General features: G+C 45.4%; 5 protein-coding genes across 5 annotated transcripts; 3 read left to right on the top strand and 2 right to left on the bottom strand.

Moving 5' to 3' along the window:
- Positions 1-13: 13 nt before the first annotated feature.
- Positions 14-1,321, top strand: EYB26_009381 (uncharacterized protein; the record flags this gene model as incomplete). Its single annotated transcript, XM_054268631.1, has 3 exons — positions 14-56; positions 143-175; positions 246-1,321. 3 exons carry the CDS (start codon positions 14-16, stop codon positions 1,319-1,321), a joined length of 1,152 nt encoding a protein of 383 aa, XP_054124606.1.
- Positions 1,322-1,672: 351 nt separating this feature from the next.
- EYB26_009380 (uncharacterized protein) lies at positions 1,673-2,875 on the bottom strand (the record flags this gene model as incomplete). The annotated part of the gene is made up of 2 exons (XM_054268630.1): positions 1,673-2,164; positions 2,339-2,875. The coding sequence occupies 2 exons, from the start codon at positions 2,873-2,875 to the stop codon at positions 1,673-1,675; spliced, it is 1,029 nt and encodes a 342-aa protein (XP_054124605.1).
- Positions 2,876-3,459: 584 nt separating this feature from the next.
- Positions 3,460-5,371, top strand: EYB26_009379 (uncharacterized protein; the record flags this gene model as incomplete). Its single annotated transcript, XM_054268629.1, has 2 exons — positions 3,460-3,734; positions 3,817-5,371. 2 exons carry the CDS (start codon positions 3,460-3,462, stop codon positions 5,369-5,371), a joined length of 1,830 nt encoding a protein of 609 aa, XP_054124604.1.
- Positions 5,372-6,625: 1,254 nt separating this feature from the next.
- Positions 6,626-6,945, top strand: EYB26_009378 (uncharacterized protein; the record flags this gene model as incomplete). Its single annotated transcript, XM_054268628.1, has 2 exons — positions 6,626-6,737; positions 6,809-6,945. The coding sequence occupies 2 exons, from the start codon at positions 6,626-6,628 to the stop codon at positions 6,943-6,945; spliced, it is 249 nt and encodes an 82-aa protein (XP_054124603.1).
- A 2,119-nt stretch (positions 6,946-9,064) lies between these two features.
- On the bottom strand, positions 9,065-10,558 carry EYB26_009377 (uncharacterized protein; the record flags this gene model as incomplete). Its single annotated transcript, XM_054268627.1, has 1 exon — positions 9,065-10,558. One exon carries the CDS (start codon positions 10,556-10,558, stop codon positions 9,065-9,067), a length of 1,494 nt encoding a protein of 497 aa, XP_054124602.1.
- Between the last annotated feature and the right edge of the window lie 4,984 nt (positions 10,559-15,542).

The raw sequence follows: 15,542 nt of genomic DNA, 5'->3' as shown, positions 1-15,542 counted from the left end.
GACACTACGAACCATGATGGCATCAGTATTCCCGCCACCACCCGTCGATACCATTGGTGAGGAATAATTCAATCCAATCCAATCTCACGAGAAAAAGCATTCAATGAAGACTCGAAAACTAACCATGTTGTGCCAATCGCAGACTGGAATAATGTCGGGTTCAAAGTTCGTGAAGGTATAATGAAGACCATTTTTTTCACCGGTGAACTGGAGCGTCATCAGACCATCGCTAAATTGATCTCCAGTCAATGGTCATATCGAATCGCACTTCAGCTACTCTGGTGGCGGCGCCTGGTTGGAACCCAAATTCGTCGCATCTCCGCATCTCCAAATCCACGGCATGGCACCTGCCTTGAACTACGGCCAACAAGCCTACGAAGGGATGAAAGCCTTCCGCTCCCCTGACAATAAGACCGTCACGATTTTCCGACCGAACCGTAATGCAATCCGCATGCAACACTCCGCCGATTTTGTCTCTATGCCACGTATACCAGAAGAACATTTTATGAAATGCGTCAATTTGGCAGTTGCTGCGAACGCCGAGTTTGTGCCTCCGCACGAAACCGGAGCCGCAATGTACATCCGTCCTTTGATGTTCGGATCTGGTGCTCAATTGGGTTTGAACCCACCGGATGAATATACGTTCGTCGTGTTCGTTATGCCGACCGGTGTCTATCATGGCGTACACGCCGTCGACGCTCTGATTCTGGAAGACTTTGACCGCTCCGCACCTGAGGGAACCGGCTCTGCTAAAGTCGGTGGAAACTACGCTCCTGTTCTTCGACACTCTCAACGCGCATACGCCGAGAAATACGGAATCACATTACACCTTGACAGCAAGACTCGCTCTGAGATTGATGAATTCTCAACCTCGGCATTCATCGGTGTGCGCAAGAACCCCGTCGACAAAGATGACGTGACGATCGTTGTTCCCGATAGCAAAAACGTTATTGACTCTGTCACGGCAGCATCAGTCTACGAACTGGCCTCTAAAGCGCTTGGATATAAAGTCGAAAAACGTCGAATCCCATATGAAGAAATACGAGAATTCGATGAAGTATTTGCGGCTGGAACAGCTGCTGCATTGGTGCCGATCAAATCGATCACCATGAAATCTCGAAATGATAAATTTATGTTCGACGTGGGTAGCGATGAAAGCGGCGGTGAGGTCTGTGCGAAGCTTTTAAAGATGTTGAAGGGCATTCAGAATGGGACGGCGGAAGATAAGTTTGGCTGGAATTTTGTGGTGACGGAGCCCCCAAAGGGATTTGTTGAGGGTGTTGGTGCTGAACAAGACGCAAATGGCGTGAATATTCCCTAATCTCCATTCTCCAATACTTCCCGCCGAAGAATACGTCGAGTCCACAAGTATTGTCACAGTCCTTGATATGTCGTTCTTGCCTAAGTTTACTTCTAGCATCTCACGCTTTTCTTGATCTATGATGTAGGGAATAGACAAAAGTGATAACTTTGATTCTTTCTCCACTACCATTTATCCATTTGATAGACCTGCATTAATTCTTTCCTAGTCCTCCTCTCTCCGTTCTCGTCCTCCACTGTCCTCCATTCAAAAATTTCTGTTATTGCCACTGCTGGTTATCATGTCGTAAACATCAATGGAGGGGTGTTATTTTCTTTCCAACACTCTTTTTTTCAGCAATCAGCTTTCCTGTTACGATAGTATTCGCCCACTTCGCCGCTGGGTTTGATGCAAAAGCCTCTCATGATCACGGACACTAGCATCCCAATAATCAAGGTAATTATAGTCGCCACCACAAGGTGGAAGATAACCGCGATACACCATCCGAGCTGGCTTTGGCGGCTCCTCCTTGAGATGACCAAAAAGTTCGGCATCGAAGTCTATATCAGAGTCACTTGTCGTATCGGAATCTGTATCTGAATCATTGGATTTAGAAACACCTAATAGCTTTGCTGCGGGGTGTTGATTAGAAGACACTTGAGCAAGCAAAGGCGGCTCTAGCTTGCTATGACCAGAGAATTGAGCATCGACGTCTGTATCACAGTTCCTCGCTGAACTGGGATTGGGATTTGTGTCAGAAGCATTGGAATCAGAAGCGATTGTCGACTTTCCTGCCCCTTGTTGAGCAAGCGGAAGAGACGATGCTGTAATCTGACTTGGACATTCATCTCCAGGAATTTGAGACTGCCAATTCAGCTGGTTTGTCATAGTGAAAGTTTGAGGATCCAATCCAAGAGCCGATTCGACTGGCGGTTGGATATTCTCTTCTCTGCTCTTATTCTTCATCTCCATTTACATTTTCAATTTCCTCATCTGCATCTTCATCTTCACTTTTTTCATCCTGTTCTTTCTCTGCACCCTCGTGTGATTTTGTTTTCCCTTCTTCTTCTTGTGATCCTTCGTCCCCTCCGTATCTGAGGCTGGAGTAAGTTTGTCTTTTTCATCGATGAGCAAGCCCGAGGAGCTACCTTGGGCCCCTTTAGCTGTCAGGATTCTCTTTCGGCCGTAGGGTTGCGTTCGGCCAGCGTTAGGGCTGCCGGTTATTCCGAGAGCCAAACTTCCGGGTGGTCGATTTTCGTCTGGAAATTCTAGGGGTACGGGTGGGCTTGAGAATAGTCTTCTCCACACAGATAGAGTAGCCGGCGAGAGGTCCGATGGAGCTAGCGAGCGAGGAGGTGGCGTGGAAGGCATTGGTGTTAGCTGCAGATGTGTCTCTCTTTCTCGCTGCAAGGCATCTAGTGTTGATTGTCTTGGCTTGACTCTAACGTCGCCAACCGCTCTATCTCCGAAGCTGGGTTGTTGGTGGTCCTGCGCCGGGGCAATGGCTCGAGTCTCGAGGCCTCGATATACTTGCTCTTTCTGAACCCGGCCTGGTGAACTGAGGCATGAAGCCATTACCACATCCCCATTTGCGTCAGAGACCACGGGTACTCTTTTTTGTCGTCATTTGTAACTATAACTGTCTCCTGGTCAAGCTTACAACGAGTCTCGGTGCACGTCTGGATTTCTTAACAGTCAGAACGAAAGAAAGTGAGAGAGAAAGAGTGTGTCCGAAAGAGAACGGCCAATCAAGCTCGGAAAAATAGCGAGAGAAACAAAAAGGAGCGAAGGAGAGAGAGAGAGAGAGTAAACAAAGAAGTGGTGGTGATATTTCGTTTGTCGAGGTTGAAAGAGGAAAGCACAAACAAAATGATTCTCCGTCCTTAGGTACCGTTTATCACGCTAAATTTGACCCCCATAAGTTAATTTAATACCTAGCATATATCTACTAGTTACTCATTCGACTTCTGGAACATCGTTCTCCTCTGGTAATCTTGGAAGCATCAGCAACGCCTACGTTAGTGGATATAACTATATCCCCTAGGTATCAGGAAGTCGTCGGACAAGAGCCCCGCATGATGTCATCTGTCCAGCATCTTAAGTCAGCGAGTAAACTCGTAAACACCTGACAGAGTGGTAAGTTAGTATAATAACGCGGCATGGTCTACGAAGCGGGAAGTGTCATTCCGGGTCGTCATCCATCCTCGTCGAACCAAACCGTCTCGTTCCTGCTAGAAATATTATTTGATCGTCTTGGCAAGGCAGCAAAGCATACCTGGAATATGTCAGACTCACCACCGCAACGAATGCTGAGCGACACGACCCTTCAGAAGCGATCGGCCGTGTCTAGTTTTCTCTTCAAGCTCTGTGATGCCAATGCACATGCTACTAAAGTCGCCTTGTTCCGGCGGAGCGACAAGGTTCACACCTACCCGTTACGTTCTCATCTTTTACTACCCTCACAGCTACGAAGCATGGTCAAGGTGAAGGGAAACTAACAGGATTGCTGGCTATAGACGTCATCTCGCACCAATCGCTGGTGCTATCGATCCCCAGACGGATGCGACACCGGTGGAGACAGCATGGAGAGAATTGAAGGAGGAGACATCTCTGACATCGTCGACAGTCAAACCATGGCGGAAAGGACGAGTCTTCTCTTTTAAGGATGAATCAGTTGGTAGAGAATGGACCATCTACCCGTTTGCGTTCCTACTCAAGTCGCCAAGTGATCGGACGGAAGCCTTACAGCCGGCTGAGAACTGCGACAATGATGACGGGGACGGCATTACTTTGGACTGGGAACATGATTTCTACAACTGGCACGACCCAGACGAAGTTCTGTCACGAGTAAACGAGAAAGGAGTTGACGCGACGATATGTGGCCAAAAACTCGTGCCGCGGATTGCCGACTCACTACAAAACGTGTACCCGGAATACGAGCTCGGAAATACAGCGGGAAGACGCTTAAGGGAAGGTCTACAGCAATTACAGAATGATCACGAGAGTGGGGCGAGAGAGTTGGCTACCATCGCTCTGAGCATTCTCAAAGATATTCTGATCGAAGTGCGACCATCAACAGTGCGAGTTGAGAGCAGCGAGGATGAATGGGGTGTCTGGTGGAGGAACGTGCGGCTCATATCGTGGCATATTTGGACAAACGGTAGAGAATCAATGGGTGCAGCCATTGGTAGTGCGCTCCTCTCTGTCCTTGTGGACCTGGAGAAGGTTTACGAAAAGCGGGATTGCGAGGACGATATCGTTCGCATCGTCGAGTGTTCAATTGGAAAGAGGGAAGCGATGAAAAAGAGGCTCTGCGAAGCGTTCGACGCCTATCTTCGGGACGAAGTAATCGGGAAGGGAGATATGAAAGAAAGGAAGACCTTGAGGGTAATGACATTGTCAGCAAGTTCCACAATCAGAGAATCTATCCTACACTTTCTGAGCAGTGGTGTTTGCGACTTCTCATTCGAGACTCTAGATCTGCGGATCTTGGAGTCAAGGCCACTTTATGAAGGTGTGTCCCTCGCATCGATAATATTATCGTCATATAAATCGCTCGGCAAGGATGTTACTAGACCCAAAATCAATATAACCCTATACACAGACTGCTCAGCAGCACTAGCAGCGAGAGATGTTGATGTGGTTTTGATAGGCGCCGACCGCCGCATCGCAGGGCTCGACGGGGCAGTGAGTAACAAAACAGGCAGCTTACCTGCGATTCTGGCAGCGAAACACCTCTCGCCACAGGCCAAAATCCTTGTCATCAGCGAATTAGATAAAGTGGCCCAAGTTGAATCAATGGATAGCCATGCAGAAGAGGACAACGATGTAGCGGAAGTGTTGTGTGCGTGGAGATTGGCTGGGGTGAAAGGGGCCGGCGTAATTGACAGTCAATTGAGCGGGGAGCAGAATGACGATGCTTTGGCAGTGAAAAACGTCTACTTTGAGTGGGTTCCGGCGGCGCTGATTGACTCCTACATTACGGACGAGGGAGTCATGAGTGTCGCTGGTATACGTGAGCGATCTACCTGGGTCATTCAACAAGTCCATAGATTTTTTGATCATTTGTGATCGCACGTCTGTACTATGAGTATAGGGAGCTAGGCCTGGTGAGAGGCTAAGTAGAAGAATTTTGCATAGTGAGGTCAACGTAGTCGTGGTCACAGAGAATATGCTTACCTAATATATGATGTAGAAGCAAGATCATCAAGTGGCGAGTTACAAGAGCAAGACGGACATTACGCGTTACCTTGATTTGATTCGGCACCGCAAGCCAGGGGGTTACTGCGCTTGGGTGATCAATGGTCCAATGATTGACTGCGCAAGTCGACGGTCGCAAATGCCTCGCATCCCGAGACACGTTTCAAGATTGAGGAGGTCATTACTAACTCGCACTTGGAAGCAAGGTGAATGCTCCTGGAAGCATTCAAGTGTGTGTTTGTGTATGCTTTCAGTGTGAGTGTGTGATACAGCGTGTACTATGAGTAGTACATAATATAACTACTAGGAGTACGAGCAGTAGAGCAGTAAAGTTACGTACTGTACCGGTACGATACTGGCAGAGTGGGGACCTAATCCGGGGTTGAATCCACCCCCGGACTTACTTTAGACGACTCCACTGACTCTAGCCCCACCCAATCCCGCCGCATGTACTCTATTTCTGATCTGCCGGTCTGTACCATACTATGGTACTCTGAGTATACTGATGAGGTACATGTTTCAGCCTTCGATAACCCCAGCTGGCCCGGTATGCCAGGAAACGACTTTGCTAGCAAATTCATTCTACGACGCAACCCCGCTCCTTCGCTCCCATTGATATCCCATATCCCAGCCAAGCGTATGATTCGTGGTCTCTCAAGGAGAGGGCGCGTTCGGACCCTCTTTTCCCTGGAATCAGTCTTTTTGACTGGCCACCAGCCCTGGCTGACATTTTCATTCCCAGATAACTATCGTGTCAGGCAACGACGGGGCCATCCTCGTCCGCAGCCCAGGCAATGGACATTGCATAGGTGTGGCGTGACCTGATGACTTATAACATTTGTGCCGCCATTCTCGTTCGCTGCGTTCTTTTCTGGACTGTGTTCATCCAGTACACCATTCGCCCTTGGAAGCATTCATCATCATCCCTTCTGTTTCATCAAGAAACACTCCTTTGATCAAGAGTGCATCCATCGCCGAGGGACTCGATTCCTTCCTCGCTTATTTACCGTCGCAAAGAGGCACCTAAGAGACAGGAAGCGACAACTCAACTGCATTGCCACCCCACTTCTCACCTATATCTTCAATCATCATTTGTAACCTCCGCTCAGTTAAAATCGAGTCAACATGTCTTCCGCCATCGTCTCTCAAGCAGGCCAAATCCTGCGTGAAATGTTCAAGATTCCAAGTCGTGCCCGCGAACAGGTGGGAACAACATGGCGAAGTCTCAGGCAGACCGGTTCGTCCCTAATCTTGACTCTGATTCTCTATTCGAAAGAACTCAGACTAACTGTGACTTGTTTTGAATAGAGAAACCGAAGAAAGAACTCCTCCAGACCTCGCTTATGATTCATCGTCCTATCTGGATTACGGGTGTTGCTGGCACTTATACAACGGTTTATGCCTGTTATCTAACAATGAAATACATGCGAAAGCTCAAGCACTAGATTTGCTAAGGTCTCTGTCTAGTTTTTTCTTATCTTCCTCTTCCTTGAGGGTTATATCTCCCGCCACTACTATTATGGGGAGAGCAAATTGTGGCTTTGTTGATATACTGTCTTAAAGTTTCCTCCATTCTCTTCCATACATGAAATGTTCACGGTCCACTATGAGCGACTCCTTCAGATGCTCTTCGGAGCCGAGGTGTCTAAACAAACACAGATTGATATCTAACAATCTTGATCACTCTATTTTTATACTACTTATTGTAGTGCCTTACATCATGTTGTTCTGGTTTGATACCTAGATACTCTTTCATAGGACATCGGCATTAATGGCAAGACTTGCCAAATCACGGTACATTACGAATCTAATGTGACAATGCCAATGCTTTGCATTTGACTGGCTAAGGGAGCGAAAAGATCAGGATTAAACATATATCATAGAAAACTTACAAGACATGAGCTGAGGAAGAGAATGTAACTCCATAGGAGCAAGCCCATATTGAAGCCTACACAAGGCTTGCTTCAAGGCATGATTCCGGGCAGAGCATGCCTTCAAATCAATATAAAGATCATAAAACAAAACCATACAAGTCCCCCCAAAAGCTTCTTAGTGAAGCTATTCCCTAGAGATAAGACTCATGGAATAAAGGTCCATAGGTGGTTTCTTCGGTATTGCGAAACCTAATCATCTTGGCCCGCTTGGTAGGAGTCTCCAGCCAAACCAGGCTCCAGGACGGGAACAGTAACTGGGAATGTCATCTCTCTTCATCTTCGGTCATATATCAAGTAAGCGATTATCCTTCGCATTATGCCACAACATCCTGCAGAACCTATAGCAGGTTTATTAGCTTATGCCCGATTTTGAAGCCTGAATAATGCTACTTACAAGTTTCTTCCCTCTAAAACTTTTGCGTAAAGCACTGTATACCCCTGGAGTTCCGCCATGAAATAAATATTCCTGCTGGAAAGCAGGATATTCTAGAAGGACTTTATTGGCACGCTAGGCTTCTCCAGCCTGTGCATAACAGACATGAGGATCATATTGTTTATGCAGAAAGCCTAAGGAACTATTGATTTTGGTTGATCATTAATTACGTTCATATCCACATAGCCCTTAGTGACCTTAGGGGTAAGACTGGTCAAATAGCCTCACCCTGCAAAGTGTATGGCTGACAATTCCTGGTGTTATAAGGAAAATATCCTCAATTTTTGAATCTAGTCAATCAGAATACTCCAAGCTATGTCACCAACGGTCTTTTCTACCCCATCAAGAGATCTACCCCGCGTACAAACAGCTTACTTTTTGGAGCATCCTTGGTACTGTTTTACGGTGTACTTCGCCTAATTCGGCCCTTAGCTTGCCTCATTAATAATGACTTGTGATCTAGGGAAATTAATGTAGGCTTTTCGGTCGCCAGTTATTGGAATCTAATGCTTGGCGAACATCTACTACGAGGCAGATCAGAGTAAACTCTTCCCTGAACGTTGGTTCAATAGCCCGAACACAACCTTTTTGTATTGGTAATCCGGCACGTGCGCGTGGCAAGCACCCTATACAATGCCTACCAAGACCCAGATCATGTATAAATTCTTGAGAACGTTAGTGGAGCGCGTAATGTATTGTATTCTATGTGTCTATTTAGGAAGAAAATCTCTGGCATAGGCTGCCATAGGCACTTCGCATCCAGGGGGCCATGCGGTCAGGGGCTTGTAAAAAATCCTAAACCGCTCCATCGTCCAAGGTCAGTAAGAAGGTCCCTGCCGAACGAGTTCACTCTGCACTGGCCATCCTAATCGGCAATGTTTACGGCAATTAGATCCTGTCTAGCGTTATGTAGGACGGTTTAGGAATGAATCGTCTATATGGAACATACCATATAAAAGTTCCTACAACTCATACTTTCCTTAAATGCTGACGGAAAAGACTTAGACTGACCTTGCCGAACCAAGATCGTGTTAGGCCCCATTTTCGCATTCAAAAGAAAGACTGGATAACACTTTTGCAGCTACATCTACCACGGGCTATGTTTCAAATTCAGAGATAGAAAAGAAGGAAATCGAATAATTCTGGCTGGAAAACCTCGAAGTTTTGGCAATACATACATATAGACTGGCACTATGTCTACAGGCACTGCGAATAGTACGGATTCTGCGCTTTACAGGTGTACGGAGGGGCGCAAGCAGTAGGACCAGAGTAACCCGTGCCCCCGCATTGGCCCCAATGAGTCTGAGTTGCTCCAGTGCTAGTTGTAGTTGTCGTTGCTGATGATGATGTCGTACTGTGGGTAATTGAAATTGTCGTCGACGACGATTTCGACGACGACGACGATGATGAACTGCTTCCTCCAGGGCTAGGACCTGTAGATCCAATATCACCCCACTTGATGTTTGAGAAAGTAACCGAAGTACTGGGGTCATTCGCCTGAATGGTGGATGGAACTCCTGCGGTACTACTGCATGGACCCGAGTTACCACTGTCTAACCAGTTCATGGATCCGCCTGCATCATTCCAAATGCTAAAGATGAGGACCATGCCACGACCGAGGGCCTCACCCATTGTCCTCAGACCTCCAAGTGTCCCGGCTTCGGAGTCCATCGTAGTACAGAAAGATTCTGTGATGGAATTTGCCCCTGAAACGCCGGACGACGAGGACGCAACAGCATTCGCAATAACCTTGCCATTCTGAACGTAAGATCGACGAATTTCGGTCAAGGCTCCGGTTTTTGTGCCATCACTGGTCACGAACTGTGTTGTAACGGTAAAAGGCTTACTTGTGTCCACTGTATAACCCGAGCCGTAGTAGTTGTGGTCCCCAAGGGCGTATGGGTTAAATCCACAGCCATTCTTGTCACACACTCCGGTTGAACCACATGCGCTACCAGAGCAGCCATACGGACCATCGACACTGCATGGATGAGGCGTCAAAGCCGTGGCCTGGGAGTTTGCTTCCCATAGATCCATTTCGTTACAGCAAGAACCTAGGCTACCGGTGTTGATTGAGCCATTGAACCACGATCCCGTGCCGCACTGAGCATCACAGTAACCAGAGCCGTATGAAGCTCCGGCAGGATTGTACTGGCTTCGACCTCCAGTCGCATCCATTTCAGAGAGGTAAAGAGCACCGTTTTCGCCGCATGGTAAGTTAGAGACATCTACGTCAAAGCTAATCTCTTGACCGAGAAGCTGCAACATCTCATAATTTTTTCCGGCGGGATCCAGAAGATATACACGCGGGGAAACGCTATTGGTCGTTCCATTGCTGGTGACATATTGATTGAGGGTTAAAGCGTTTCCAGAAGCTCTTATACCAAGGCCATCGTAGGTGGCAGGTGAAATTTCACAGTTTGTATAGCATTCCTTTTCCGTTCCACATAGAGCTGAGTTCAATCCACTGGATGTGGTGCACGATGTGCTCCCATTGACTGTGTGGATCCAGTGATACACCCAATCCACTACTATAGATGTCGACTGTTGAACGCAGCCGCCGGAGCTTGTACATTTCCAGGTCGGCAGAGAAACTGTATTATCTGGGGTAGGGGCTTGCTGAGAAGCAACCTGGTGAAAAAGCGCGGCAATAGCCGCAAGAGCCAATGGTCTAGTCGCCATGTGAGACATCATCGGTCCAAAATTGATGGAATCAAGAAGGGCAAACAATTGATATTTGAGTACTTCTTGAGATTTGTAGACATGAGTTAAGTTTATATACCTTCAAACCTACGCGGAACAATATTATAGAAGCAATGTTCATATTATCAAACTGTGTCTTTCACCGACCTTCCGCGGTATCAGTCAGGAGGACAGACGAAATGTGCGGAAATAAAATGAAGAGAATCCATTTGATTGATGGGATAAAATGAACAAGTAATAAAGAAGGCGTTTTTAGTAAAGGATTAATTAATTTTGCTTTCGAATCACGTTCTCTCCGACAGTTTTTGAGGACACTATGGAATATGCAAAAACCCGAAAATCACATATAACCCTAACATATAGACTGAGATCTACCACCTGTTAGAGATTCGGATTATGTATGGTTGATATTTTTGGAAGAGATACATACGAAACTTATTTAAACTACCCAAGAACAATGCAATATTGCCGTTTGTACGTTTTTCTCCTTCGCTTGCGGGATAGATTGTGAAACAACCTACAAAAGCTACTGCAGGTACTAGTTATCAAGGCTCGGATTAGTGACTCTGTCGATCGAGGTACGTGTAACCTTGACTAGTAAGCACTGTATATTTTTTTTAGTACGTATAAGCTTCTTCAGATGGACATTGAATACGGGGAGTATCGGCTAGCGGGTTAGATCTTAACAATGCCTCATTTCTGGCCTTGAAAGCTTCAATCCTAGACCTGTGATCTGTCCTTTCTGACTTCTGTTTTTGTACACATTTCTCGTATCACCAAGCAATGTGAATTACAGTTTGAGTGCTTGACCAGTTTCAGATTCAGTTGGAAATGAATCTGCATAGCAAGCCTATGACTTCTATAGCATTCAAGGGCATTTACACTACAATTTACGAGTTCAGATCAGTGGCAAAAACAATTTCTCATTGAATCATGGTTTGTATGAGTACTTTGTGGAACCACCGGATGAACTGATATCGACCTCGGCTACATTTAAAGTAACGTTAGGGGCATGGAGAGTCAATTTAGATGCCATGTACTAAAGCGTTGACAGGATCACAAGCTTTGTTAAGCTTCTAAACTAGGTTTTAAGGTGGACTTGTTGCATAGATTGAACAGAGTCCGTAGCTTTGAAATTGAATGTATAATTATATCAACGTCTCTTGTGGTTGGCGTGACACCATCGGATAGTTACTATAGTCCTTCCCGCTCCTAAATGCACATTTGGTCTGTCGCTGAACCCTGTCTAAGATACCTATATAACTAGGCATTAACGTCGCCTATTATCAAACAACATGGTGAATCCCGAATCACCTTATGGGAAATTTAGTAGATTATCAATACTTAACCGATTTAACAGCGTGAACCCTCTTCCATCTATACATCGACTATTATGGTCGCTGCACTCTCACAGGAAATACCCCGCGGGCATCTCGTTATATCGATGAGCCATGTTGAACGGCTAAACGGGTACATTTTGAAGAATGAATTTAGTCAAAGGAAAAAGCCCATATGATCATTGGTAGGTATTTATTGGTTAGTTATGAGCTGTTCTAGTATGAGGTAATATATACCGGCATTAGCCTAACTTACTATTCAGGCTAATTCTCTAGCAGTACTGTGTAGGGTAGGCCCCCTGACTCCTGTGAAACCCCACTCTAAGCCGTGGGCTTCAAATAGATTAACTAACTAGTTAACTTACTTTCTTTCACGGGTATCTTTGACTAGTTAATTATCATTTATATTATATGATTGGCTGCAGTACATATTATCCTCTCTACTAGTCAAAGAAAAATAGATTGGTAATTTTTGTGAATTGGAGAATACCAGGAGGTATGGCCGGCCAATTACTGGTATATTAAGGTAATGAGAATTTGAGTGGGACGCTGTAATGTATTGTATTGTGTGTCTACCTAAGAGGGAAAATTAGTTAACTAGTTATCTGGCACAGGTGGCCTTACATAATTGTGTGTAGATGTCACGGACCTGGATCTGTCTTAGTTAAACAGCGTTGTGTCGAGGTACGCTAGGCTTGGTTTGAACCACACAAAGGTTCCTTGATAATCGTCGATAGAGTGGCTTGAGTGAACGAAGTAACAATAGTCGAACTTGTGTCTGGAAGTCTTAAACGTAACTAGGATAGAAGAGATCCCCCGTACAGCCTGGTGCCCGTACGAGTATGAATGCCTTGCTGACTCTCACTGTTGTGACGGACTTGGCGATACGCGGACAGAGGACTCAGCGGTCCCGTGACGGAACCCTAAGCCCTAGTTGAGAAGCCGTAACAAGAGTTATTCTTTGTCCTCAGGGTTTCCTAATTAGGCACCGCTGAGTCCTTTAGTGCGCGTATAAAAGGCTGTTAGCGAGCGGTGATGGATATTTCTCTTCTTTCCTTCCTCATACGTAGTTTCTCAGTCAACAGGCTACCCTAGCTAGTTAGGAATCAGCATCGTTACAGTTGTATTCAAGTGACTTATGTCAAAGAACTATGAAGAACTAAATACATGATGGTGAATGAGTGTCCTTATATATCCAGTCCTCCCTGTTCCGTATATTTTATATTATATACTTTATACTCATTCCTGAGTATCCCATAGCAAGTATATAATATACTATCCAATCACGTTCCTTCATAAGATATACTTCGTATCTTATCGGTGTCTGTGGTTTCGAGTATATCTTTGGTCACGTGATTTATGTAGTCCAATTATCTTTCTTGGGTTTTCCGTTTCTGTTGTCCAATCGTTCCTTCCGGTCTGTTTCTTATATCGCATAGCATATGCAGGTGATTGGTTTCGTAACAGTAGAACTGTGCGCGCTATTTTAGTAAGGAGGTCTCTTGGCAAATCCTTGTAATGAGGACCGGTTGATATCCAATGAGAGCAGCTGAGTGGATTTATGCGCTGCAATAACCGTATCCGGGATAGCCGTAAAATAACGTCTGTCAGGTAAGTTAGTTAAATATAAGGCTTAATCATGATCTTCTGTGAAATATAACTAGTTATTGTGAACCTACTTGTTTTGCAATCAAAATGAATAGGAATATAGGATACTATTGCAGAGTCATAGCCAGGATATGCCATATTTGTAGTAATCACAGCTTGAAGAGTTGTTTCTTTGTCGCTGTTGTAAGGTGGAGGTGCTAGTCTACCGTCCTTCACCGCCTGATACCTAGACCCACCTGATACCTGATTTTGCTCCAAATCGCGAAAAATCACGGAGAATTCTAACCGCGTCAAATCAATCAATATGGGTCAATATGAGCTCGCACTTGAAGCATTACGCTCCTTGAAGCCAGGAGAAAAGCCCAATATCAGTTTGGTAGCAAGAATATATGGTGTTGACCCTTCAAATCTGTCAAAGCGTTTTCGCGGGGTTACAGGCTTAAAAGAAGCACAATACAACAACCAACGATTACTGAGCAAGGAGCAGTCGAGAGCGCTTATAAAATGGATAAATCAACTCACCGAGCGCGGCCTGCCACCTACAAATTCCATGTTGGAGAACTTTGCAAGAGAGATCTCTGGTAAAGAGCCTGGCAAAAACTGGGCCTCACGCTGGCTCAAGGCTCATTCGGATAAGATTATTTCTCGCTATTCTAAAGGCCTCGATTCGGATAGAAAGAAGGCAGATTCAGCATACAAATATACATTATATTTTGAGCTTATTGGCCAGAAAATCGAGCAATATAACCTCACGCCAGACCAAATTTATAATATGGATGAGAAAGGCTTTATGCTTGGTGTAAGCACCAAAGAGCGGAGAATCTTTACCCGGCGCAAATATGAGCAAGGAGGATATAAGCAACACCTACAGGATGGAAACCGGGAATGGATAACTACAATTGGCTGTATTTGTGCCAATGGAACTGCTATATCGCCTGCTCTTATCTATATGGCCAAATCAGGCGATTTACAGGATTCATAGCTTCAAGACTTTGATCCTAACCAACACCGCTGCCATTTTACAGCCTCAGAGTCAGGATGGACCAATAATGAGGTTGGATTCGCCTGGTTAGTCAATGTTTTTGATAAAGAGACCAAATCCCAAGCAAGCCGGGGATGGCGGCTCTTGATTCTCGATGGCCATGGATCCCACGTCACAATGAAGTTTATTAACTACTGTGATTCGAATCGAATTCTATTGGCAATTTTCCCAGCTCATTCAACACATACTTTACAGCCTCTTGATGTCGCTATTTTCTCACCTCTTTCTACGGCTTATACGGAGCAATTGAGGCGCTTTATAAATGATTGCCAGGGCTTCACCCGGCTTACAAAACGGGACTTTTTTAGGCTTTTTTGGGCGAGTTGGGAGGCTACTTTTACAAGCGAGAATATACTCTCAGCGTTCAAGCATACTGGTTTATATCCCTTCAATCCGGATCTTGTCATACAAAAATTTACCAAGAAAATTGAGAGCCGGCCCTCATCTAGCGATTCTACAACTTCAATTATCCCCGCTGAGGATTGGAGACGGCTTAGGAAGCTTATGAAAAGCATTGTTGAGGATATATATGATCAAAAAGCGATACAGCTCAAGGATACAATGCTCCATCTTTCTACGGAGAATATTCTACTTAAAACTGAAAATGAAGGCCTAAAAAGAGCTCTTATTCATGCAAAAAAGCGCCCAACCAAAGAAAAGCTTTTATTATTCGATATTCCTACAGAAAATGAGGGTGGAGCACTTTTTATGAGCCCGTCAAAGGTGCAGCAAGCGCGGGATAATATACTTAAAAAGGATGAGCAAGCCACGCAGGAGCAGGCTCGTAAAGATGATAAAAAGCTTCAACAACAACTTACAAAGCAAGCCAAAGAGCAAGAAAAGGCCGAGAGAGCTCAAATCCGGCAAGAAAAGCGAGAACAGCGCCTGCAAGAGGCTACGGAAAAACAACGCCTCAAGGACGAGCAAGAACTTGCTAAGTTAGCTCAGTTACAGCTTCAAAATGATGTTCTAGCAACTCCAAGCG

The sequence above is a fragment of the Talaromyces marneffei genome, chromosome 8 (genome assembly GCF_009556855.1).
Source record: "Talaromyces marneffei chromosome 8, complete sequence".
NCBI classification, from domain to species: Eukaryota; Fungi; Ascomycota; class Eurotiomycetes; order Eurotiales; family Trichocomaceae; genus Talaromyces; species Talaromyces marneffei.
Note: the sequence above shows the minus strand (reverse complement) of the source record. Positions and strands in the feature narration are given on the sequence as shown.